Source organism: Vicugna pacos, chromosome 6, assembly GCF_048564905.1.
Source record: "Vicugna pacos chromosome 6, VicPac4, whole genome shotgun sequence".
In the NCBI taxonomy this organism is placed as follows: Eukaryota; Metazoa; Chordata; class Mammalia; order Artiodactyla; family Camelidae; genus Vicugna; species Vicugna pacos.
The window spans coordinates 20576099-20602007 of record NC_132992.1 but is presented as its reverse complement, the minus strand read 5'-3'; the positions used below and the strand labels follow the sequence as shown (position 1 = coordinate 20602007).

The 25909-nt window shown below is 32.8% G+C and overlaps 1 protein-coding gene and 1 long non-coding RNA gene across 7 annotated transcripts in view; one reads left to right on the top strand and one right to left on the bottom strand.

Moving 5' to 3' along the window:
• LOC140696810 (uncharacterized) overlaps positions 1 to 25909 on the bottom strand; it is a 65766-nt gene that overhangs the window by 14320 nt on the left and 25537 nt on the right. The gene's annotated exons all lie outside the window — the stretch shown is intronic.
• The window catches only part of CTDSPL2 (CTD small phosphatase like 2), a 65270-nt gene that overhangs the window by 23718 nt on the left and 15643 nt on the right, over positions 1 to 25909 (top strand). For 4 of the 6 annotated variants that reach the window (XM_031672840.2, XM_015237214.3, XM_072962537.1 and 1 more), the window contains 6 exons: positions 10208 to 10346; positions 11727 to 11876; positions 17225 to 17440; positions 21283 to 21361; positions 21670 to 21781; positions 24070 to 24156. In XM_031672840.2, the coding sequence (XP_031528700.1) occupies positions 10208 to 10346; positions 11727 to 11876; positions 17225 to 17440; positions 21283 to 21361; positions 21670 to 21781; positions 24070 to 24156 (783 nt within the window). The remainder of the gene's footprint in view (positions 1 to 10207; positions 10347 to 11726; positions 11877 to 17224; positions 17441 to 21282; positions 21362 to 21669; positions 21782 to 24069; positions 24157 to 25909) is intronic. The other 2 variants (XM_072962540.1, XM_015237215.3) reach the window with 2 other exon arrangements.

Here is a 25909-nt window from a genome sequence, read left to right as displayed (position 1 = left end):
TATGATTTATTTTTGTTTTGTTCTGTCTTGCTAGAGCTTTATCAGTTTCATTACTCTTTGGAGGAACCAACATCTGTCTTTGTTCATTTTCTTTTTTGTTTCCATTATCTATTTAATTGATTTCTGCTTATTATTTTTAGTTTTTTTCTTCTACTTTCTGTTTGATTTACTTCTACCTTTCTAACTTATAGAAATGGGAGCTTAGAACAGGAATCAGTCAACTTTTTCTATAAATGTTTCAGATAAGTAATATTTTAGGCTTTGTGGACTATATTGTTTCCATTGTAGCTGCTGCTCAACTCTTCCCTCGTACATAGTACATAAATGAAAGAGTGTGACTTTGGACTGGTATTTGAATTTCATGTAATTTTCATGAGTCATGAAATATCATTCTTTTGATTTCCCCCTTCAACCATTTAAAAATATAAAGACTATTCTTGGCTTGCTGACCATATAAAAACAGTGTGCTAAACCTAGCATCTGGACTGTAGTATGCTCGCCCTTGCCAACATCATCAATACTACACTTTTTTTTTCCTAATGTAGGTATTTAGAGCTATGAATTTGAAGTACTGCTTTCCCACACATTCTGATTATATTTTTATTACCTTATTTGTGATTTAATTTGACCCACGGATTATTTAGAAATGTGTTATTTAATTTCCATATATTTGGGCATTTCTTAGATATCTTTTGATTGTGATCCAAGAATATACTCTATGATTTCATTTCTTTGGTATTTTTTGTTATTTTGTAACATATAGTCTATTTTGGTGAATGGCCCATGTGTACTTGAAAAAATATGCATATTCTGCAATCGTTTTAGTGTAGTTCTGTAAATATGTTAGATCAAGTTGGTTGATAATATTCTAGTCTTCTATATCTTATTTTAAATACTCAACTCTTAATTGTGAATTTGTCTGCTTTGTCTTTCAGTTCTGTCAGTTTTTCTGCATGTATTTTGAAGCTCCATTGTTAGGTGTATACACATGTATGATTGTTGGGTGTAAATTATTCTTGTTACTGCTGTGAAATGTCTCTCATTATCTCTAGTAATTTTATTTGCCTTGAGGTTTACTTGGCCTAATACTGATACAGCCACACAGCTTTCTTGCTTACCGTTTACATGCTATACCTTTTTCCACCCTGTGTATTTATATTTAAATTGGCATAGTTAGTCTTTTTACATTTAGTGTAATAATATGGTTGAGTTTAAAATCTCCCATCTTATTTATTCTGTATTTATCCCATTTGTTATTTGTTATTCTGTTCTTCTCCTGCCTTCTTTTTGGTAAAATAGTTATCTTTTAGAATTCCACTTTATCTCCTATGTTGACTTTTTTAAAATTAAACACAATAAGACACACTGATTTAAATACATGTTTTCATGAATTTTAACATAATTACACATTCACGACAAAGAGTACCGTTAGAGTTTTTGCAGACAGTGTCACAGCATTACCTTAGACAACCACGGATCTACTTTCTATCATTATAGAGCATATAAATCTTCCCTGGTGTTACATGTGAATACAACTTGTAATGCTTCCTCCACTCAGAATAAAATTTTGGATTCATTTGTGTTCCTGCATGTATCTGTAATTTATCCCCCACCTTCCCTGCACCTCAGGTAGTATTCTGTTGTATAATTTGTTAATCCATTTGTAGTATTTCCATTTTTTGGCTGTGGTGACTGAAGTTGCTGTGAACATTTCTGTTTTGAATCCGTGAATTGGCATATATTTGAGTTTGGATAAATAACTAAGATTGGCATTGTTGTATTATGATAGATGTATGTTTATTTTTTTGTGTTCTCTTTATTGAGATATAATTCACATACCGTAAAATACATCCATTTAAGGTATAAATTTAGCAAGTAGCTTTTAGTACTATGCACAGAGTTGTGCAGCCATTACTGCAGTCAATTTTAGACCATCGATATCATCCCCCAAAGAAATGTTGTACTCCTTGGTTATCACCTGTCAATACCCCCTTTCAGTTAAAATTTTTTCCCATTTGTTGGGAGGGACTTTAACTTTTCTCTTGTGAATTCATTGGTAGTCCCTCTTGAGCAAGTGGTCCTTAAACTTTTTGAACTCAGAATCCTTTACCTTCTTACAAATTACTGGAAATCCTAAAGAACACTTATTTATGTGGGTTATATCTGTCAGTATATCTCATTAGATATTAAAATGAGGAATTTAAAAAATACCTATTCATTTATAATTACAATTTTAAACGCATTACATGTTAATACAAGTAACATTTTTCTAAAAACAAAAAGGAAATTAATGGGAAGTATGACATTTACAGTTTTACGGATCTCTTTAATGGCTTCATAGAAGGTAGTTGTTATCATTGAAGACTGTAAAGAAAATCATACTCACATGTATTTAGAAAAGGAGTATTGAAATATACTTTTTAGATAATTGCAGGTACTATACCAAAACTTGATAAATGGTGTAGTATCTTAGGTTCTTGTTCTGCGATTGAATTTGAAAGCACTGCTGTGATCTTTTCATTGGTCTGTCTTGCATTTGGAATGGATCTTTTATCTGTATATGATTTTGTAACATCATACACTGGTTATTTGGGACCTACTGGTTCACTAAATAATGTAGATCTTCCACATGTGTGCATATGGACATATTTAATTAGTCAGCATTTAAAAATCACATTTGTGAACAACTCCACTGATCTCAATGAAGCTGTCAAGCTCATGGTGCTTTGTCCAAGTTTTCTAAAATCCCAAGTTTTGCTTGAAAGCTCAGATTTTTTGTTGGCAACAAAAGGCATCAGTTTTTCCTGAAGTGCTTTGTTCACTTTTCAGAAAATAATCTACTTCAAGTAAAAATAGTTTTCCATCTGAAAAAGTGTTCTCATTCAGATTACAACTCCAACAATCATTCAAATGCTTTTACTCAAGACAATTATGAAAGCAGTTTGCAAAAGAAGTGCTTTATGAGTACTTCCCATCTTATATAGAATGTTAACACATATTTAAGGGTTAAGATTTACTTAATTTTAAGCTTTGTCAAGGACATTCTTAAGTAGAATTGGCTCCCCCCACCCCCTGCAAGTACATGGCAGTGAAAAATACAATGACTTTTGGCTGTCAGCGCCTTGATTTGTGCTAAGGTAGCAGTAATTATAAACCATTGCTTTTTTGCACAGACATCGCAAATGTCAGCACAAGTTGTTCCAGGATAAACTGAGATTTTTTTTTTAAAAATTGTGTTGGTTACCATGCATTCACAGTAAAGAAAATTTTTGATGATTTGTTGATACTGATGTCAGATAAGTATAGTCAAAACAGAAAGTCCCAGCCACATTAGTAAGGCTAAAGTCCAATGCTGCAGACCAGATATTAACTCATTTTCTGTTTTTGCAGCTAGGTCTTTAATTCAGTAATTTATCATTGGAAAGTGGAAGTGCCTGTTTTTTTAATTGACTTTTTATCCAACAGACTTTCAGCACAATTTACTGTATAAGAGTTTGTAAGTTGACCATGTACTATGTCATATATACTTTTTCAAACAATGCATTATAATTTTTTAAGATATTTCATTGGGTTTTGTCATTTTAATTTGAAAGCTTGTAACTGTTTTTGGCTTTTAAAGATCTGAAATACTGAGTTTTTTAATTGAAGTATAGTTAATTTACAGTGTTGTGTTAGTTTCAGGTGTACAGCAGAGTGATTCAGTTTGTGCATGTACATATATATATATTTTTAGATTATTTTCTATTATAGATTATTATAAGATACTGAGTAGAGTTCCCTGTGCTATACAGTAGGACCTTGTTATTTATCTATTTTATATATAGTAGTGTGTATGTGTTAATTCCAGGCTCCTAATTTATCCCCCCCCCAACCCTTTTCTCTCTGGTAACCATAAGTTTGTTTTCTATGTTCACGAGTCTGTTTTCTGTTTGTAAATAAGTTCATTTGTATTCCTTTTTTTAGATTCCACATATAAATGCTGTCATATGACATTTGTCTTTCTCTGTCTGACTTACTTCACGTAGTATAATTTCCAGGTCCATCCATATTGCTGCAAATGACATTATTGCATTCTTTATTGCATTCTTTTTTATGGCTGAGTAACATTCACATCTTTATCCATTCATCTGTCAGTGGACACTTAGGTTGCTTCCATGTCTTGGCTATTGTAAATAGTGCTGCTGTGAACACTGGGGTGCATGCATGTATGAATCTTTTCGAATAAAGAGTTTTCGTATTTTCCAGATATATGCCCAGGAGTGCATATATCTGAAAAACTCCGTTTTTAGTTTTTTAAAGAACCATTATACTGTTGTCCATAGTGGCCGCACCAGTTTACATTCACCACCAACAATAACTGAATGATTGTTCTCAAATGACAGTGCAACTGAATTGGCACCATAATTCTATTTGAATGTGTTCTATTGCATAAGACACAGTAAGCCAATTTAATACTTTTGAAGCCAGAGGGGAAATAGCTTTATCATAGTTTCATTTGTAATATACAGTTTCATTTAGTTTCTTTGAAATAGATTTCCCCCTTTTGTGAGTCAGAGAATTCTATGTCAGTTTCTTTTTATCACTTGCAGCAATGGATTGAAATCACAAATCACCAAATCTCCTCTTTTTCAATCCAACAATCTGTTCTTAATTATAAGTTTTCTTTTATTTATAAAATTACTAAATTCTAAAGTAACCTTTAGATAAAACTTTCAAAACCAAATTTAACTTTATTGCAAATCAAAACAAGAGTACTCTTACTCTGTTTCCATATATATGAGACTACAGAATAATTTACTAAATCATAATGAGGATACAGAGATTGTAGCAGGTGTAAGATAGCTAGTAAGTGCACAGTAGAAATATTGAACACAGCAGGGAGGGTATAGCTTATGCTTAGCATTCATGAGGTCCTGGATTCAATCCCCAGTACCTCCTCTAAAAATAAATAAACCTAATCACCTCCCCCTGCCAAAAACAAACAAACAAGCAAGCAAACAAAAAAAAAAGTATTGAACACAAAGATCTTTTGTATTTACTCATATATTTGTCTTACTGGTGTTCATTCCTTACTGTAGATTTAGGATCCTATCTGGTATTATTTAATTTATGCCTAGAGAACTTCATTTGATATTTCTTATGTTGATCAACTGGAAATGAATTTTGTCAACTTTCTGTCTCAGAATGTCTTTAAAGTGAACATTATCTCTTACCAATTTCTCTTACAGTGTATGTATATATTCTGAGCCTGTAGTCATTACATACTATCTTTTAATCCTTATTTATCTTATACAGATTCTATATATGTTTGGTATGTTTAATGCTTATCCTGAGTCCTCAGGTTATTGTCTGCAGTTGATTTTTTTTTGTCTGAAGCTCATTTTCTGGTAGATGCCACCTGAAGCATTCATGGGAACAGCATTCTAAGTTTTATACTTGAAAATCAGTTTTGCTGCATGTAAAATCCTTGGCTTCCAGTTTCTCTTCTTGGTTAAATGTTATCCCATTTTCTTCTGGCGTAAAAAGCATTGCTGTCAAAGTTTGATGATGCTCTTATTTTTCCCTTTAAAAATAAATTGATTTTTGCCTTGTTTTTCAAAGGATTTTTTTCTTTAAATTCTGTTAAGTTTAGACTCTATCTTGGTATTTGTTTTTCTGGGTTGATAGGTTTAGTTAAACAATGTATTCATTATGTAATTTCAGATCTTTTATTTGAGGAAAATTTTCTGATACTCGTTCTTTTGCCACGTTCTTGTTTTAGTTTCCATCTCCATCTACTTTGTCTACATTCAATGTTTGTTACATTTTAGTGTCTTAAAATTCTTTCCCCCATTTTACCTTCTGCTTATCTTAAAGGCGTGATCTAATCTAGTTACTCACTTTTATGTCCCAGTTTAGTCTTTATTTCCAGAATTTTCTTTTATTTCTAATGATTTTGTTAGTTATGTCTCTTCATTTCTGAGTTTTTCTAACTCTGATGTATGTGCAATATCACTGTCTTAATGTCTTTTGTTTGTTTTTTGGTTTTTTATTTTCTAATGGTGGTACTGGGGATTGAACCCTGGACCTCGTGCTTGCAAAGCACACAGCTCTGCCACTGAGCTATAACCCCACCTCCCTTAAATTTTTCTCTTTTTTCCCCTTAGTGTCTTTTGTCTTTTTTGAAATAAAAGTTACAATTTTTATATAGTCTCTTATGCTTGTTAGAATTTTCTGATATGCTTTCTTTACCTGTAGAGATGTTATTTTACTCATTGTATGTTTTAGTATAATAATTTTGTGTGGGGTTTGAGATCTGTACTTTATTTTTGCTCATTCTTTGAGATGAGTTTTTCTGAATTTTTAGAAGGTTGTATACTTCAGGGTATCTTTTCTAACTAACTTTGTTGGTTTTGTGTAGTGTTTAAAAATATAGTGATTGCTTTTTGACTTTTCCTGTCTCTTTATCCCTACCCAAATGTTAACTGGAACTTCAGTCTCCTCCTGTTGTGCCTTTCCTACAATGGAATTTTGATTCCATTCCCAACAGTTTCCCCTCATGTGGAGCTCTGTTCTACCAGGGAGCCAAAGTTGGTCTATTTCAAGGGTTCATAGGAGCTAAATTGTTCCTGTTTCAGTCTCACAATAGGCCCCTTTGCTATTGGATTGGGCAGCAGCTTCCTCTCCCCTGTTTCATCTACTGTCATCAAATTGGCCTGCCATGCTTTCCATTGAATACCTACCTATTAGCTATTTTGGGCTCTTCCTGTTCTCAGATGTGTCACACACCTCTTTTTGCATCCCTTTGCTTTCTTCTACACTGGTACGTATGGTTACTGCAAGTGTTAACGGCTATTAGTTTGTCCTCATCTTTGAGTTTGGGTGAGGAGTTTTGTTTCATGGTTTTTGTTGTAAATTTGCTCTTGGATTTTTATTCTGTGTTTTCTTTTGGATTCAGAAACTTAAGAACACCAAATTCCCAAGATTTTCCCCTTAAAACTCTTATCTTAGAGAAAATGAAAAATACAAATTCCAGAGAAGACTTTGTAGGGTTATTAGATTTATTAAAATAACCTGTTTTTGTTTTTCCTAGTTTCTCTCCTAAAAATTATATTATATCCAAAAATGTCCCCAAATTATATACTTGAAGGTTTAAGAATAGGATTTGGTGATGAATTATCTTTCAGAATTGGAGCATTATCAGACATTTGAATGCATTATTCTGAAGGATTTTATTGTCAATGACTGCAGACCTTTAACCCTGATCTTAATAGCTTCCTCTTCCTTTTTATAGATACAAGCTAAAGTATTTGCTTTCTCAGTTGAGCAGAGTATAGCCTTTTTTGCCATATGTGGTACCTTGACATTATCATTTAGCTTATATACTATTGGTAAAGAGATAGTTTCAGTATAACATGGATGGATTTTGGTTTATACCAAATGATTTTCCCTAAACTGGACATGGGGATACTGAATAATGGGGGTTGAATTTTATACTACCCCCCCACATACACACACACAGTTTTTAATTAAAAGTTGTAACCAGAGGGGTTTTATCCTGGTTTAGCAGGGACTCTTCTTGTGTGGCAATTTGCATTTCCTTTTGTGTCCATTTTAGCAGTCCTCCTGGTTTAAAGCTCCAACTTTCCAGAACCCATAAGACCTTACTTCTGCTTCCCTGTTTTTAATACCTTTTATTAAGCTCTGAGGTAGTATTTCAGCTGCTCTTAACTGCCTAACTGGAGTGAATGTTGAAGTTATATCTGGCAGTCTCAGTCATTGATTTTCTTAGTTCTGTGTTTGCAGAGCTGCAGGGGTATTGGCTGCCCCAGTGTACCCCACTTTTACCCTCCTGGACCCATTTCTTCCCCTTGTTATTTTTAGCATTGCAGAATACAAGGTTTCCAGGAATGTATATATGTATTTATGTTATAACAGATGCTAACAATTTTCTTGACTTCTTCAAGAAAATCCTAGAGCTTAGTATAATAAGGCTTTGCAGCATTATTTCTTTTCTTAAAGGACTTTATAAAAATAGCTCCTGTATTTTCCTGTAATAGAGATCCAGTGTTTGAGATATGAGCCTTCCTGTTCATCATTTTTAAATGCAGGGGAATGATAAACAATAAAAATTGAGGAATTATGTTGTGGGTCACTAAGGCATTATTTTGTGCTATAATGATACATTGTTTTGATGAATCTACCTAAAATCAAAGAAACTGCTGAGTAAATTCTGTATTAAATGATAGTTGCAATATTATCTTTTTTCTGTTTTGATCCAAATAGGAAATTGTGACTTTGGCCATTTACAATACCAAGATTTGTTTTAGAAATAATGAAGTCATATTCAACCTTTAGGAAATGCACAGTAGTATATTATATTATTATTTGCTGTGGTGTAACAGTTTGGAGTACAAAAAAAGAGAAGTTATTCCTGTTGAATAAGAATGTTGATTTTATGTATAAATTATGTACAATATAGATTTAAAAATTAATACTTATCAAAAGATTTCAGGTACTTTCATTAAAACAGCAAGGAATTATAGGCCAATATTATAATAATGTAAGAAAGTTGCTCACGTGGTAGATGACCCTAGAAAAATTTTACAAATGAGGAAAATAGATGTATAAATGGAGAAAAATCAGGGTATTGCATGGAGTATACTATTTTGGTCAGTTATATAGATTTTCCTCAACTTATGATAGGCTTATGTCCTAACAAACCCATTGTAAGTTGAAAATGCATTTAATGCACCTAACCTAGCAGACATCATGGCTTAAGGTAGCCTACCTTAAACAATGCTCAGCACTTACATTAGCCTACAGTTGGGCAAAAACATTTAACGTAAAATCCATTTTATAATAAAGTGTTGAATATCTCATATAATTTATTGACTACTGTAGTGAAAGTAAAAAACAGTGGTTATAAGCGTATCAGTTGTTTATCCTCATGATCAAGTGGCTGACTGGGACCTGTAAGTCACTGCCACCACCCAGCACCACAAGAAAGTATTGTACCCACATATTGTTAGCCTGGAAAAGATTAAAATTAAAAATTCAAAGTATACTTTCTACAGAGTATGTATTGCTTTCACACCATTGTAAAGTCAAAAAATCATGAGTTCAAGCCATCATAAGTCTGGACCCATCTGTATTGCAAAAATAGAGTAAACTGATCATACAGATTTGCCCCATGTAAGGAAATGAGTAGAGAGCTTTGTTAGGTGTAGATTTGGACGTTTAAAGAACTGAGGTTGACATTAGGTGTGTGGCAGTGGCAGGCCGTATTATTTTTGTATCATTTTTGGTAATGTGTGATATGCCAGCAAATTCCAGTAGGGTTCTCAAGGAAATAATTCCTTTTCTTCCAGGTAATTGTAAAAATAAGGAAAATTGCTGAAAAGTTAGAGCACATTGTAAAATTCAGTATTCCTGTAGCACGAAAATTTAATGGATCCTGGGGAAAGGATCTGAATTGTGAGGATGCTATAATTACATTTGTATATTATGATTGCATTAATAAATACTCTTATGACACTGATTTACTGTGGTTTCTACTTCTGTTAGATATTCTGTTGTTTCTCTTGGATATGAAAAATAGTATAAAGCGTATTACAACATATTTTATCTTTTAAAAAGACTGAGTGTAATTGACATACAACTTTATATTAGTTTCAGGTTTACAGCATGATTAAATATTTTTATATATTGCAAAATGATCACCACAGTAAATCTATTTCACATCTGTCACCATACATAGTTACGGAATTTTTTCTTGTGATGAGAACTTTTAAGATTTACTGTCACATAAGCAGTATTATTACCTGTAGTTACCATGCTGTACATTACATTCTGTGACTTACAACTGGAAGTTTGTACCTTTTGATTCCCATTACCCATTTCACCTATCCCCACCTCTCTGCCCTTGACAATCACCAGTCTGTCCTCTGACTTTTTCACTTAGTGTAATGCCCTCAAGGTCCATCTATTTGTTGCAAATAGCAAAATTTCATTCTTCTTTAATGGCTGAATAATATTCCATTGTGTGTGTATATTACCTTTTTTGTCCATTCATCAATTTGATGGACATTTAGGTTGTTGCCATGTCTTGGCTATTGTAAATAATGCAGTGAACAGGGGGGTGCATATCATATTTTATCATTTTAAAACTGCAACCTGTAAAGCGAAATGACTGTTAAATGCGTGTTTTTTCCTCTCATATCTTAAGGAAGAGAGAGAAAATCCTTCGAAACGGAGTAGAATTGAACGTGATATAGATAACAATTTGATCACATCAACACCAAGAGCAGGAGAAAAACCTAACAAACAGATATCTCGAGTAAGACGGAAAAGTCAAGTAAATGGAGGTTTGTTAATGTTTAGATACTGCTTTATTAGGTATAAGCAGAGCTGTCTCTGGACATGTTATCTTTTCTGTTTTTGAAAGTCTGTTTTGAGCAATATCTGCCCTTTTTTGTAATCTCCTTTGTATTAAATGTTAGTAGCATGGAGTGAATAAAAATTTACCTTTCTAATATGTCTATTTTGATGAATTAAAATGACAAGGCAAAGCAACTAGCTTTATACTAGTTAGCATGAAAATGTATATGAAGCAACTTTTTTTACTTCTTATAAACTCATATACAAAGAATTTGTTTCTTGGTCATGGAATTTCAGCATTTAGAGGGGACTTGGAGCTCTCAGGTCAGTGGTTCTTAACTGGGTGTGTGTATGTCCCTCAGTGGACATTTTTCAGTGTATGGAGACCTTTTTGGTTTGTCACAACCTGTGAAGGGCTTGCTACTTGGATCTAGCAGGTAGAGATCAGAGATCCTGCACAGGACATCCTCCCATAACAAAGAATTATCCAAACCAAAAACCAGTAGTTTTGCTGTCTGTAAACCCTGTTCTTGGTCAGTACCTTATTGTATTGTTGTGAAGCTCCTCAAAGTTAGAAAGCAGAAAAACAAGATGTACACGCAGAGAAAGCTATAAAGAACAGCACTTTAGAGCATGGAATGCTGCTGCCTTTTAACCAATGCTATTTTAAACACAACAGCAATAATAATTCCTTACTTCTTTCCTCTTTGCAGTGATGTATCTCTTGTTAGAACTGACCATCAGGGAGAAAAGGATTAAATTAAACAAGTTTAAAGAGCTATAGCAAAGAAAGAAGTGTGGCAAAGTTTTGGAGGATCAAGGACGATTTATCACATATGCACATCCATATGTAATTTTTGACACTGTTGTGTACATAGTCTTCTGCTTCAATAGAGCTATGTTGCCTTTATTTATTTAGCTGTTATTTGTTAGGAATAGATTAGAGGGTAAGTTTTGTGAAGTAGGCAGCATCCCAAAATGTACATAAACAAATACAAAATCTGCATTTATGTTTTTCACATTGTAACTTGCTTGCTTTACTTACAAAGAGTTTATTTCATTTTCTGTTATACTATGTTGATTTGAAGCCTTTCAGTCTATATAATTCCAGATATAAACCTACTTTGTAAAAAAACTCAGTAAATTTTAGCATTTATAAAGCATTATAAATAAATTTGTTGTAAGGATCATTTGATTTACAAGTGATTTACCTCAGGATTTCTTTAAGTAAAAACCTTTTTTAACATGTTAATCAGGTTTCATTATGTATTTTGAGGGAAAAGAGTTATTTTTGTAATAAATGGTTTAGAACACATTTATGAAAGTCATGTTTTCTAGATTGCAACTTTTTTTTGTTTCTTTCTTAGAAGCTGGTAGTTATGAAATGACAAATCAACATGTAAAACAAAATGGAAAATTAGAAGATAATCCTTCCTCTGGCAGTCCTCCAAGGACTACATTGTTGGGGACCATATTTTCTCCTGTCTTCAACTTTTTTTCACCAGCAAATAAAAATGGTAAATATAAATCATTAACTACAATTTGGGTTTGAAAAATTAATCATTTTCCTGGTTTTTTGAAAGATCTATTTGATTTTACTGGCATATTTTTGTTAGTGTCTAATGTTTGTTTTCAGCCTCATTAAAAACACAGCTTCTAAAAGGCATTTTAAGTGACTGAAAGAAATGTGTGTTATTTCAAGTGAATGAACTCTGTTTTAACTATTTGAAAAGCTAGAAAATATACTTCAGGCTGGAGGGAAAGTATTTTTCTATGTTGGGATGGTTTCTGTAATCTTTAGAGTGTGTATAGGAAAGAATTAAGAAGCATTTTCAATATTTTAGATCAATAAAGTAGAATTTATTGAATATTTTAAGTGAGCTGAAACTTAAATAAGGTATTTTTTGTAATACAATGTATTTTTATTATCATTTGTTTGGTTTTCCTCCCTTAGAGATCTTCAGTTTTGGACAAGTAGTAAAACTACCCTAATTTATACAAATTGAAGTTTTCCATTATATAATGCCTTTGCAAAAACATTAAAATTGGCCTCTTTCTCAACATATTTTTTTAAAAAAATAGCTGGTGTCCTGTCTTTTCTGATAATACCTAATTTTGTGCTTGATAATTTAGTCTCTTGATTACCTGAGGGCAAGAGGTCATGGCTATTTTTGTATCGACCATGTTGCTTGACAGGATTGGGCAAATGGGAAATAACCATTAGATACTTGTTGCCTGATTTTTTAAATTCTAATTTGAATTATGTTTCTGGATAGTAAAGCAGTTTTTAAAAGGCAGAATGGTGCACTATAAATTCAAGATGCTCTGGGGGTGAAAATAATATATATTAGCACATTAAAGGACTGTAAAGTAGAATAGAAACAAAACAAAAAACTACCTTTAACTTTTTTTAACCTAGTATTTCCTGGACATAATAGACCAAGAACCCTTTTCTATGGAACATCTATTAACGTCTTGTAGAACTAATGGCCTCCTAAAACATCTTTGGAAGTGCTGGTGTAGTGGAAGAAGAACAGGTTTTGGAGATAGACTTGTTTAAAATATTTTTCTAGCTCTGCCACTCTTTAGTTATGTTACCTTGGACCAGTTCTTTAAATTCTTGAGCCTCTTAATCCATGAGAAAGGATACTTATACTTAAAATGTAAGAGGCAAAGATTTCAGTTTAATTCAATGAATATTGACCATCTACTGTGTTCCAGCCATTGTGTTCGTCACTGGAGATTCAAAATTGATTAACACGGTCCCTGTCCTCAGGGAGCTTATTAGTCTTTACATGAGGGAGAAATATATGTAAATAAATATTATAAATTTTTACGGGTGCATTGATAGAGTTATGGAACAGTGGGGTAGTCAAAGAATGGAATGGTCCTGTATTCTGGATGGTGGTTCACAAAAGGCTTCATAGAAAAGCTGAATCTTGAAAGATAGTAAGGGGCCTCCAGGTAGAAGGAGCAGCATGAGCAAAAGTATAATGTATTTCAGACATGGAAATCAGTTTGTCACAGATAGAGCATTGCGTTTGAAGAGTGTACAGGAAGGGATAGGACAGGAGAATTATAAAGGAGTCAGATTATAGAACTAACCTGGAAAGGTATTTGAACTTTATCCTTAGTCGTGGGAAATGATTGAAAGGTTTTAAATTGTGAATAATATGAACAGACTTGTGTTTTCTAAGTCTCTTTGGCAGTAGTGTGTAGGCTAAATTTCAAGGAGGTTGGATGCAGGGAGAACAATTAGAATTGTAGTCCATGTGAGACTTCATACAACCTTAATTGGAGTATTAGAGGAGGAAAGACAGATAAGAGATACAGAATGGACAAATTTGGGATATAGATTGGTAGTGAAAGAAGAGAGACAGTAAGATGTACACAGAATTAGATTTTCAAGAGAGAGAAGTTCCTGGGAGATAGATAATTGGATTTAATTCAGGCCATGCTGAGTTTGAGATGTGATGAAACAATCAAGTAAATGTGTCACGTAACAATTTGTCATTCAGGTATGGAGCTTAGAAATCTTGATTTAGCATAGTGTTATCACCTTATAAATATTAATCTAAACCAGTGGAGTAAATGGTCCATTTGGTTCATCACACAAAGACCAGAATCTTAAGGGAAAACATTTAAGGACTGGACAAAGTAAAAGAAGCCAACAAAGGAGAAATTGAGGAAGCCAGGAGAGACTTTGTGTCATAGAATCCAAAAGAAGAGAGACTGTCAAAATCCAGGGTCAAACAATTGTAACGATAGAAGAAAAGGAACTGATCATTGAAAAGACATTACTGAACTTGGTAATTAACTGGTCATTGGTTTCTTTTGCCAAAATAGTTTCAGAGCAGTGGTTAGAGTTGAAAACTGCTAACATCCACAAGTTAAAAGAGTAAAATGGAGAATAAGAGAAGAATCAGCATATATAAATTATTTTTGTGAGGAACTCAAATCTGAAAAAAACTAGAGAAATCATAAAGTGTCAAGGGATGGTTTGTATTTGTGAGAAACAAGCATGTTTTTAAGCCTCAGGGAAGAGTCTAGAAGAAAGATTAACTAATGAAAAGTTTCTCGAACTACTCACAGGGATGTGATCAAGAAAACAACTAGAAGGGTCAGAATCAAAACAAAGAGAATAGACATTTTTCTTTGATGCTTGAAGAAAGGTGTGTGTAAAAATAGATGTTTGGGCAGAAGTAGATGTTTGATAGTTACAATTTTTTCTTTGAAGGAGGAGATGGTGTCATTTGTTGAGATGGTCCTGGTGGCAAGATTTGAAGAGAATGCTGAAAGTTTAGAATGTTTGCTATTTGGGTGTAAGTAAAAGAAGCTGAAGGACTCTCACACACAAAAATACTGAGAGGGCTGCTATAGGCCTAGCTAAGATTAGAGGGTTTTATTTGGAGTACAACCAGTCTTTATAATTGTATTGTTTTCTTTAGTAGCCTGGGACTAGTGTCTGAGAATCCTGTTAGTTAGATTGATTCAATGGGGATTTCTATGATGAATGACAGTGGAAAGACGAGGAAGCAAGGACACTGAGGGTGTTGGATTGAGAGTGGTTTCAATGATACACCACGAAGTCTAACTAGATGAAGAGGGTGCGGAAGAAGCTGTTGAGGGATATATTTTGATAAGAGACTGGCTTTTATCAAACATGAAGATCACATGTAGTAGAAATATGAGATAGATAGACAGGTAGATAGATAATTAAAATATTAGGAGCTTGTGATAGGGGGGTAGTATATTTGAGTTTTAGGTTTCAGAGGTAAACAGTTTTTCAGTGTTAGTGTCCAGGTTATGGCCATGGTACTGCTAAAGAGCAGTACAACTATAGATGGATCTAAAGAGGGCAAGACCTTTGAGGGTTGGTTATTGGATGGGTCATTGACATCACCTATAAAAACAACTATATAGGCATTTAATAGAGTAGTAAACTGGTAACTAAGTGTTACATTCCTCTGTGATTGAGAGAAGTTGTTGGCAATAGGTGGTAAATGATAGCAGAAGGGATAAGCAAAGAATTATGTAGCCAGATGACAATCTCAAAGGAACAGACATTTTTTGCACACTAGTAGAAAGCTAATGATCTGGTAGCAGTGAAGGTAAATGAATTCTGATTGAGTATGTACACTGAGTATGGGAGAACAAAGAGCTTTGAGGGAAGATATCAGGAAAAGAGATGTTTTTTGGAGTGGTTAAATTTATTTTTTTTTTAATTTTTTAACTTTTTTAATTGAGTTATAGTCATTTTACAATGTTGTGTCAAATTCCAGTGTAGAGCACAATTTTTCAGTTATACATGAACATATATATATTCATTGTCATATTTTTTTTCGCTGTGAGCTACCATAAGATCTTGTGTATATTTTCCAGTACTATACAGTATAATCTTGTTTATCTATTCTACATTTTGAAATCCCAGTCTGTCCTTCCCACCCTCCGCCCCCTTGGCAACCACAAGTTTGTATTCTATGTCTATGAGTCTATTTCTGTTTTGTAGGATTGGTTAAATTTAAAGCAATAAGGGAAAAGCAGTATTCTGTGAGGAAGTTGAGAGTTTTTGGAGGTTGACTTTGTTGTTGAAAATGACATTTGGAGGATTCCATTAAGAAATGGAGAGTTGGGGTCCATAGTGGAAGAAAAATTGGGCAGCAGGTTCATCTAGGTGTTAGCTGAATATAATGAGGAAACTAACTTCTTTTTTTGTTATTGAGATGGAATCTTGTTGATAAACTGTTCTTGTGTCTCTGAATTAGGAGGTTCTTGTGGTTAGAAGGACAATTAGCTTATTTTTAGATAACTACCTCTGGTTTAAAAATTACAACTGCCCAAAATGTCTAGGTTGCTTAGTACTGGAAAGATCAGGAGCTGTTTGAGGATAATGGAAGAAAACAGGTTTGTGTATGTGTGTGTTACCCAGCACATAGTAGATACTTAATAAGTGATATTTGCTTTAATGAAAAGAAGTTCTTTGGTCATCAGTACTGTATTACAGTTGACCCTTGAACAACATGGATTTGGACTGCACGGGTCCACTTATACAAGGATTTTTTTCAATAAACACTGTATAGTAGTACCGGATCCATGGTTGGTTGAATCCACGGATGTGGAATTGTGAATACAGAGGGCTGACTGTAAAGTTATCCTTGGGTTTCTGACTGCATGGGAGTCAGCATCCCAACCCTCATTCCATTCTAGGGTCAACTGTATATACTTCAGAGTTGCTGAGAGACTAGATCTTAAATGTTCTCACCACAGAAAAAAGAAATAGTTGTGTGGCAGTAATACATAGCTAATGCTCAGTTGATAATTATATTTCAGTATATAAAGGTATTAAATCAACATGTACAAAGACTAAATAATGGTATTTATTTGTTGTTTTGTTTCTGTTACCTTTAGTTTTTCTACATATTACATAGTTCTTAGACACATAACCTTATGTAAATTTAAAGTGTACAACATGTTGATTTGATCATTTATATATTGTAATATGATCATCATTGTTACATAATTCTTTATTTTTAGCAGTTGGAATACTTAAGTTCTAGTCTCTTAGTAAATTTGATAATTATAATACAATGTTGTCTGTATTCACTATACTGTGCATTAGATCTCTAAGGCTTATTTTCTACTCATTTTAAGTTTGTTCCCATCTGTCCCCACCCATTATAAACTTTTAAATGATCATTACATTAGAGGAACAGGAATGTTTCTGAATTCTTATAACCTGAGTTTTGATTGAGGATCATACAGTGGATTGTGGAAGGCTTTATTTAGACTATATGTGAACTTAATATATGTTTATTAATAAAAGTGAATATTTTAAATATGTCTTTTAAAAAACCCTGAATTTCAGGAACATCTGGATCTGATTCCCCAGGGCAGGCTGTGGAAGCTGAAGAGATAGTAAAACAGCTTGATATGGAACAAGTGGATGAGATCACTACTAGCACTACTACATCAACTAATGGAGCAGCTTACTCAAATCAAGCAGTTCAAGTGAGGCCATCAATAAATAATGGTTTAGAAGAAGCAGAAGAAACAGTTAATCGTGATATCCCACCCCTTACAGGTAAAGAAGATTCCTTTTTTCTTCTTCTTCTACATCTTCATGAATAGTTTATAAAACTATAGTATTGGATATTTTTCCTTAAATAGGCAGATTAAATACATAAGTTTTTCTTCCTCAAAATTAAGAAAATTAAAATTGGAAATAAAATTGGTTTGGGCAGAAGAGAAGGAATGCAATGGACAAGAAAGATTCTGAAGATGACATTCTGCTACCCCCCCCCCTTGGGGGTGCTTAGCAAGACCTGTCATCCCTCAGGGCTTGAGTATATCCTCTGTAAAATGCCAGGATTGAAGCAGATAATCTCTAGATTTTATAGGGGAAATAGCAAGTAGAAAGAATTTATGAGAAAGCTAATAAAGAATGAGTTTGGCTATTTGAAAGAAAAAGTAATAAGTCAGTGCTGGTTTGCTAAGAAGTTAGTGAAAACAATTTATATTTAAAAAATAACATAGTGTATACTTTTTTCTCACTTTAATAAAATTTCATGTTGGTGTGGGAAAAAACAACTTTCTCCACAAAATCCAGTCATTTAATTTAAATTTTAAATTTAAATTTAAATTTTAAAATTTTTAGAAGGTTTGCATATTTTGACTGCATATTAGTCATTTTATAGTTTAATTATTTGTACTAATCTTAGTACTTGGGAATTTAACACAGCTAACAAAATAAAATGCTTTCATTTATGAACATTTATTATAATTACACCAGTCGTAAATCCTTAAGGTCTGGAGTCCCTTCTTAGAAGTAGTTTCATTCCTTCATATTTGTTTCATACATAGATGAAATTCCTAAAGAAGAAGCATCTGTTCCTGGATCTCTCCTTATACTCAAACTTTGCAGCCTATTCCTGGACCCTTTTACTTTTTTATTTTGGGGGTGGGGTAGGGTACTTAGGTATTTATTTTTTATGTGTAGTTATCGGGGATTGAACTGAGGACTTTGTTGCATGCTAATAAGCATGTGCTCTACCACTGAGCTGTACCCTTCCCACCCCTCCTGGACCCTTTTAAAGGCCTAACGTAATTGTTGGATCCTTGAGCCAGTTGTCTTGGAAATGTAGAAACATTGTAAGATCAGAATTTACTACCTCTAGGGATTGTGGTAGATAGACATATAAGGGTAAAAGATGATATTGTGTTCCATTATGCTTAAAAGCAGAAATAAAACTGAGGATGGGCATCTTTTCCCAGAAGGATAAGATCTTAGACCTTTATTTTAGATTTATTTATTCATTCCTCGTGATGCCAGATATCTGAGAGAGCCTAGTATATATGTATTGGTTAAGAAATACAGTTTGGCATAAGGAAGTATGATGGCATCAGGAAAAATGATGATGTTCTTGCCAATATAAAGGGGAGACTTTAGAAAAATAATTGAAACAGCAGAAAACAGTTTTTAAATGCATACAATTATGAAACTTTTATATAGTGCAACCCTATACCAGTATGAAGAGAAGAACAGCATAATAGCGTTGATTTATTTTAAATTCATCAAATAAAATGTTAATATCTGTAATGTTAAATTATAATGTTATAATTTAAGAGTAATACTGAATCTAACAAGCAAATCAACATAAATTATATACATAGTAACTTCTTGGGTGGAAAAGACTTGGAAATGAACCTACTGTTGACCTGTCATTTAATGCTGATTACTTTGCCCTATGTTACAGACTAGTGAATGGTAAATTATAGACTAAAGCCAGAGCTCTTGGCTTCCTGTTTGATGATTTTTCTGTTTTTGTGCTTTTCTGTAAACCTTTGTACTTTTTTTTCTGGTAACTGTAAAGATGGAAGAGGGATTTCTATAACTTTAGTTTTTAGAGAGGAAAAGTAAGACTTAATCTGTTTGTCTCATTCATTCATTTATTCCCCTAACTTTTAATTGAACACCTGTTTTTTGTGAGCACTGTTTATAAAGGTGAATAAGATACACTTCTTGATCCTGAAGAGTATATGATCTAACTGATGAGCCAAGCATACACAAAAATTGCTGTACAGTGTGGTTAGTGCTGTTACACATAAATGACCAACATGATGAGGTGGTACATTGTAGTTACTCTGATTGGGAGAATCATGAAAGAAAAGAAGTAAGAGTTTTGCTGATTTTAAAAGATGAATATGTGACATAAGTGTTACTTTTCCTTGACTTCAAGAATACAGCCAAAGAGAAAAAGAAAGGAGGAGGCTTGCTCTACCATTTACCTAGTTGTGTGATTTTAGGTGGCTTATTTAAGCTCTCTGAGACAGTTTTCTTACCTTTAAAATGGTACTAATTTAGAATTTTAAAGACTAAATGATACTAATAATTTAGAATTTTTAAGACTAAATGAGATTAAAATACGGATAGTGCTTAGCATGGAGGTGCTCAAATACTAATTAATTTCTTTCCCCCATTTTCTGAAGTTAATAGGAATTTAAAACAGTAAACTGGTAGGAAGATTTATTTTAACATTTGTCCCCGTGTGCTGATGAACTGTCAATTGGCATGAAGTTGTTAGAGGTGAACAAAAGTTCAGCTTTACATCTTTGTCATTTATTGAACATACACATTGTATTAGCTCTATCTCAGAATGTATTAATACATGATAATAGCAAAAAGAAGGGTTTTTTTTGTCCTGAAAGACTGTTACCCACCAATTTTCCATTCCTATACACAGATTACAGCAATTTTTATTGAAGTCCTTTCAGGCTACTATAAGAAGTTACCATAGACTAGGTGGCATATAAACAACAGAAACTTTATTTCTCATACTTTGGGAGACTAGGAAATCTAAGATCAAAGCCCAGCAGGTTCAGTGTCTGCTGAGGACCTGCTTTCTGGTTCATAGACAGTTGTCTTTTCTCTGTGTCTTCATATGGCAGAAGCTATGTGACCTCTTTGGGGTCTTTTTTTATAAGGTCATTAATCTCATTCATGAAGGCTCCACCCTCATGACCGCATGACCTCCCAAACGCTTCATCTCCAGATACCATCACATTGGGGATTGGGTTTCAACACATGAATTTTGGGGGAACACAAACATTCAGTCTCTAGCATCCACCTTAAACTTTCATCTCTGAGACATTACCTGTTTAGTTTGTAAGTTATCTTTGTCCTCTCTTTGAATTTAAGTTGTAAATACTGTTTTAGAAAATTCCCAACATAATTTCTAAAGCTCTATCAATTGATAGAGTTTTAGCTGGAACGTAGAATGGACTATGTGTCATGGAATATAGAATTGCTTCTTGATTATTTTTAAGCTGGTCGTAAATGAAAAGTAAAACAGTGTGTCTACTAAAGCAGTGATTTCTATATAGAGGAGCATTTCTTAACTTTTAAGATCATAGACAACTTTGAGATTCCTGGGAAAATGTACATAAAACATTATTTTCATAAGTTTTCAGGGGTTCATGGACCTTAGGTTAAAAACTACCTTTGAATCCATTGTTAGCACATACAAATTGACTGTATGTACAATGTACTTTGTGACATATTACTGCTATAAGAGAACCGTGCAATTTTTATGGTTAACACATACAAACGTCTTCTAGTTAGGAATTTTTGTGGAGTGTGTTTTTCTAGTAATAGGTAGTAAATTTTCTCTGAGCTGTTAGGGATTTAAATTTTGATATAGCTTGCCATTTTGTCTGTAATGGTTAATTTTTCACTTTTGGATCCAGAGTTAGATCTATGTGTTCATAAATTTGCTTTTAAATATTATTTATGAATTATTTCTATCTTATCTTTAACCTGAAATACACAGGGCTTCAGGAAGACTTAATAAAGGCAATAAAATTGTATACTTCTTGGAAGCATTAAGTGAGTAAAAGCAACATTTTGTTTTTCACTTTATTAAATAGCACCAGTAACTCCAGATAGTGGTTATTCATCAGCCCACGCAGAGGCCACCTATGAAGAAGACTGGGAAGTATTTGACCCGTGAGTTTTTGGTTTTTTTTTTTTTCCTTCCCCTTTCCCATTTGGAACAGAATGAAAGTACATGTGTGTAGGGTGGCTGCATGCTAGATTGCAGAGAGCATTTGACCTGTAGGTATTAATACTTTTACTGAGTTACTGAAATACTGATTTGTGTATTTTCACTTTTACTTACATGTTTTATAAGTTTGGTTTACTAGATTAAATGTGCATTATTTAATTACAGACTTAAAGATGGACTGAATTTAGTAATAAATTTTACATTTATGAAAAGTAGAAATGTTGAAATTTTCTTAAAATTTGATTTATAGCTATTATTTCATCAAACATGTTCCACCACTGACAGAAGAACAACTAAATAGGAAACCTGCTCTTCCATTGAAAACGAGAAGCACACCAGAATTCTCCCTAGTTTTAGACTTGGTAAGTATATTTTCTATAGTGTTAGGGAAAATAAAGAAGTTAAATTCTTTCTAAAAAATGCTAGCCCAGATACCTGAAAGAATACAAGAGAATGAATAGCTTCACACATACATTTACTGTAAACATGACTTAGGTGTTTAGAAATGTTTTTAATTAAAGCACAGTTTGATGCCAGGATCCTCCCATTTTATTGGTATCCAATACCCTTTGACAATAAATTGGGTTTTATTTTTCTATTTAAAATAAGTTAATTGTTTCCCCCTTATTCCTATACCCTTGTGATTTTTTGTTTAATCTCCCGATAAATTTTAATTTCGTTTCATACCTAGATGTCACTTTTGTGTGTATGTCAAGATCATGTTTCCCTGAAGGACCAAATATAACTTAGGTCTCAATGAGTTAACCTTATGCAAGACCATACTCCTTTTTCTGTTCTTATTTTTAATATTATTTAATATCAATAACTTTATTAATAGACTCAAAATCATGACTTTTTTTAAATTGAAGTATAGTCAGTTACAATGTATCGATTTCTGGTATACAGCATAATTTCCCAGTCATACATATACATACATATATTTGTTTTTATATTCTGTTTCATTAAAGGTTATTATAAGATAGAATCATGACTTCTTAATGCTGACTGATAAAACCTTTAATATGCTCTCTTGGTGTGATTTAAAAATTTATATTTTAGTGTACCAGGAGAGCTTTGAAAACTGAACATTTCATATCTTTTGCTAACCAAATTTAATATATGGTCACCATTATTTATCATATGCCTATAATTTCTTGATATTAACAAAAGTATGTACCATTTATAACCTCATGAAATAAATTATCTTGAGGAAATGCATACCCTTTTAAATCTTGACTAGCAGGTGTAGTTCTCTTTTGAAAGTTCAGCACCTAGCCTTTTCCTAGCCAAAGAGATGTAAGATAGTGTCCAGAATTCTTAAGTATTTCAGATGTTTATTAGAGGATGAGCAGAAAAAGAGAAAAATTTTGAAACTGATTATGAGTAGTTTAAATTTGATGTACAAGTTAGTGGAGAAACTGAAAAAGAGATTTGGCTAGATTTTTATGTTAGCAGTTGATGTCATGGTAACAAGTTTGACCATAAAATTTTTAATCCAGTGTGAAGGTAAATTGAGAAGGAAATAAATTGAGAGCATAAATGAGTAAGTTTACAGAATTGGATAAAGAAGAACAATCAAAATTTAGATAGGCTGTAAATGAAGAAGTAGTAGAATTAGTTATGATTCAATTATAGGAAAGAGAATGCCTTTTTTTTAACTGCTAAGAGAATACCTTGAATTGTGTAGTCTGATTGCTATTAAAAGAAAATGAGGCATATCTAGAGTATTTTTTGCTCTTTGCCTCCCCAGAGTTTAACTTTAGGTTAAAAGAAACACTCCAGCTAATAAGATGTGGAATCACAAGGTATGAACATTTGTGTTTCATTTTAATTCATCTTAAACTCATTGAAAATTTGGGGGGGTAGTTAATTAGCAGCCTTTATTTTTTTGTGTGTGTTGTCACTTTCTACAAATAGAAGTCTTGTTTGTTAATCATTCAAGATTTGAGACAGAAATATTTGCATATATCTTAGATTGAATTATCCTTACTTTCTTATCATCTTAATGAGAAAATAATGTTGGTAATCAAAGATGACAAGTCTTGATTGACTGCTAATTTAGTTAAACAATGTTTATGTCTGTGAAACATTCTCAGCAGATACTAAAATAATTCATTTTAAGTGAAAATCTTTTAAAAGGTTTAAAGATGAGTTATAAATGAATAGAAGATGTAATTTTTAGATAATTAGATTCAAAACTTCCATTGGCAAATTGTAAAAAAAACAAATAAGAGAGTATATGTTTACTTAACAGAAAGTTGGCAATTGCAGGACTCAGTACAGTGGTTATTAAACTTGGGCATGCATCGAATCACCTGAAGAGCTTATTAAAACATAGATTGCTGGGCTCCTCTCTACTCCTTGCTGAGTTTGAATTATCAGAAGTGGAGCTGGAGATTCTGCATTTCTAACTAGTAGTTCGCAGATGATGCTAATGCTCTTGCTATTAGGGACCACACCTGAGAACCAGTGACTTAGAAAATTCTATCCCAAATTGCTGTGCCACACACAGTAATGTATTATAAATACAAAATTCCACGTGTGAATGAGTGCTTTAATAAATGGTTTTAGGTGATCATGATACAAAAATTTATCATTTGAAATGCCTTTTAATAGCTTGGTTCATTCAATATGTGCTTTTTATTTTAAGGATGAAACACTAGTACACTGTAGTTTAAATGAGCTAGAAGATGCAGCACTTACTTTTCCAGTCCTTTTCCAAGATGTCATTTATCAGGTAATTAAAACTTTTTAACTTCAGTTTTGTCCTATTAGATATTCTGAACCAAGAAATATTTTGTAAAATTTTTTTTGCTGAAGTTTAATGTGTTTATTATTGATGGATTTCATCGATATTTTAATGATTTATTAACACAAAGTATTAACTACATAAAACAACACTAATTTGTTACTCAAAAAATGAACTTTTTTCACCCAGTGATCTGTGTTAGTTTCGAAATCTGTTTGCCAGCAGGTGGAGGCAGGAGCACTGACATCTTAGATCCCCAAGAAGAACTTGTTAGGTTAACACCTGGTGGTGCTGGTGGGGGGGGGGGTTGTTGTTGTTTTTGTTTTTTCAAAATCCAATTAATATCAAGAAAACTAATTCCTTGTTGGTCATTTTTATTGCCTTTTTGTAGTAACATGGTCTGTAGGTTGCAGTGTACTTGATCTACTTTATATTAATCACAGAATTCCAGGGTACTCTTCTAGTTGCTGCTTTACTTAAAAAAATTGGGAGTATAAGCATTTCTCCCTTATCTGTGTTGATGGACTGCTGACAGTGCAAAATATCATTTACATTTCGTTGTGGATTCTGTGTGTTGGCCATAGTCTTTACCTTTGAGATTTTCCTGTCGTAAAGTTTTAATTAATGTATGTGAATATACTTTGAAAATTGCAGTGTCTTTCTGTCTTGGCTGTTATTTAATTAGCATTATCTTCATATATACCAGTTGTTGGATTGGGAAAGGGTCAAAAACTTTGTTGTTTGTCAAGAGGAAGCCAACCCAAGGATTAACTAAATAAAGCCACAGAACACTTAACCGTGTGAATGATGAAAGGGTTTTTATGGTTGTGTAGGTACTCTTAATAGGCAGTTAGAATGTGGGTATAGGTTTCTTGACAAGTAATAGTTATTATCTGTTGGGAGTCATAAAATTTTAGAGTTAAATAGAAGTTTGTGGTTCATGGTCTACTTTACCTACCTCATCTCGTAATAAGTCATAGGAGGATTTATTTAAGCAGTTATTGTCAGTTCTTGTTTAACCTAGAAAAGGTATTGTAGGCATGGTAGTATCTGAATACTATATTTATTTCCCTTTGATGTAAACAGTATTTTAGTTCTAATATGTGATTAGAGGATGAGCAAAATATACATAACAATAAGGGATTATAAGATTTTTTATTACTTTTTAACTGGATATTATTTGTTTAAGATAAATCTTTTTCTTAAAGGCGACGTTTTCTGCCAAATAGGTTGTTTTTGTTTGGCACACTTCAAGGACTTGTGGCAATATGTTCTCTCTTTTTAGCTTCATAATCTTGTTTTTATGTTCAAAATTGTACTTAGTTTGGAAAGGAAAGCCATTATTGGAAACTATAGGTAATTATTTTAAGTTGACTTATTAAACTTCCAGATTTGAAATTTATTTCTTGCAGATGGTTTTGGTCTGTTTATTTAATTTTTAGTAGTAAAATAGGAAACTTGGAAAGTAGACGAGTTGATTCTTCTTCATGAGTATTTCTTTTCAGTATGACCATAAATTAAATTTTTTCTTACTGCTTCCACCATTTCTTCTTTAATTCTTTTCTTTTTAAAATTCTTATTATTTCATATGGATCAGGACAGTTGTCTTGTTTTGAATGAAAGGCTTCTAGCAGCTCATTTGACTGATACTTTTTTTAAAAACTTCATATGTACTGCATCTATCTCTGTGAAATTCAAATAACACTTTTGCTTGTATATCTGAGTTATACTTTCCAGAAAA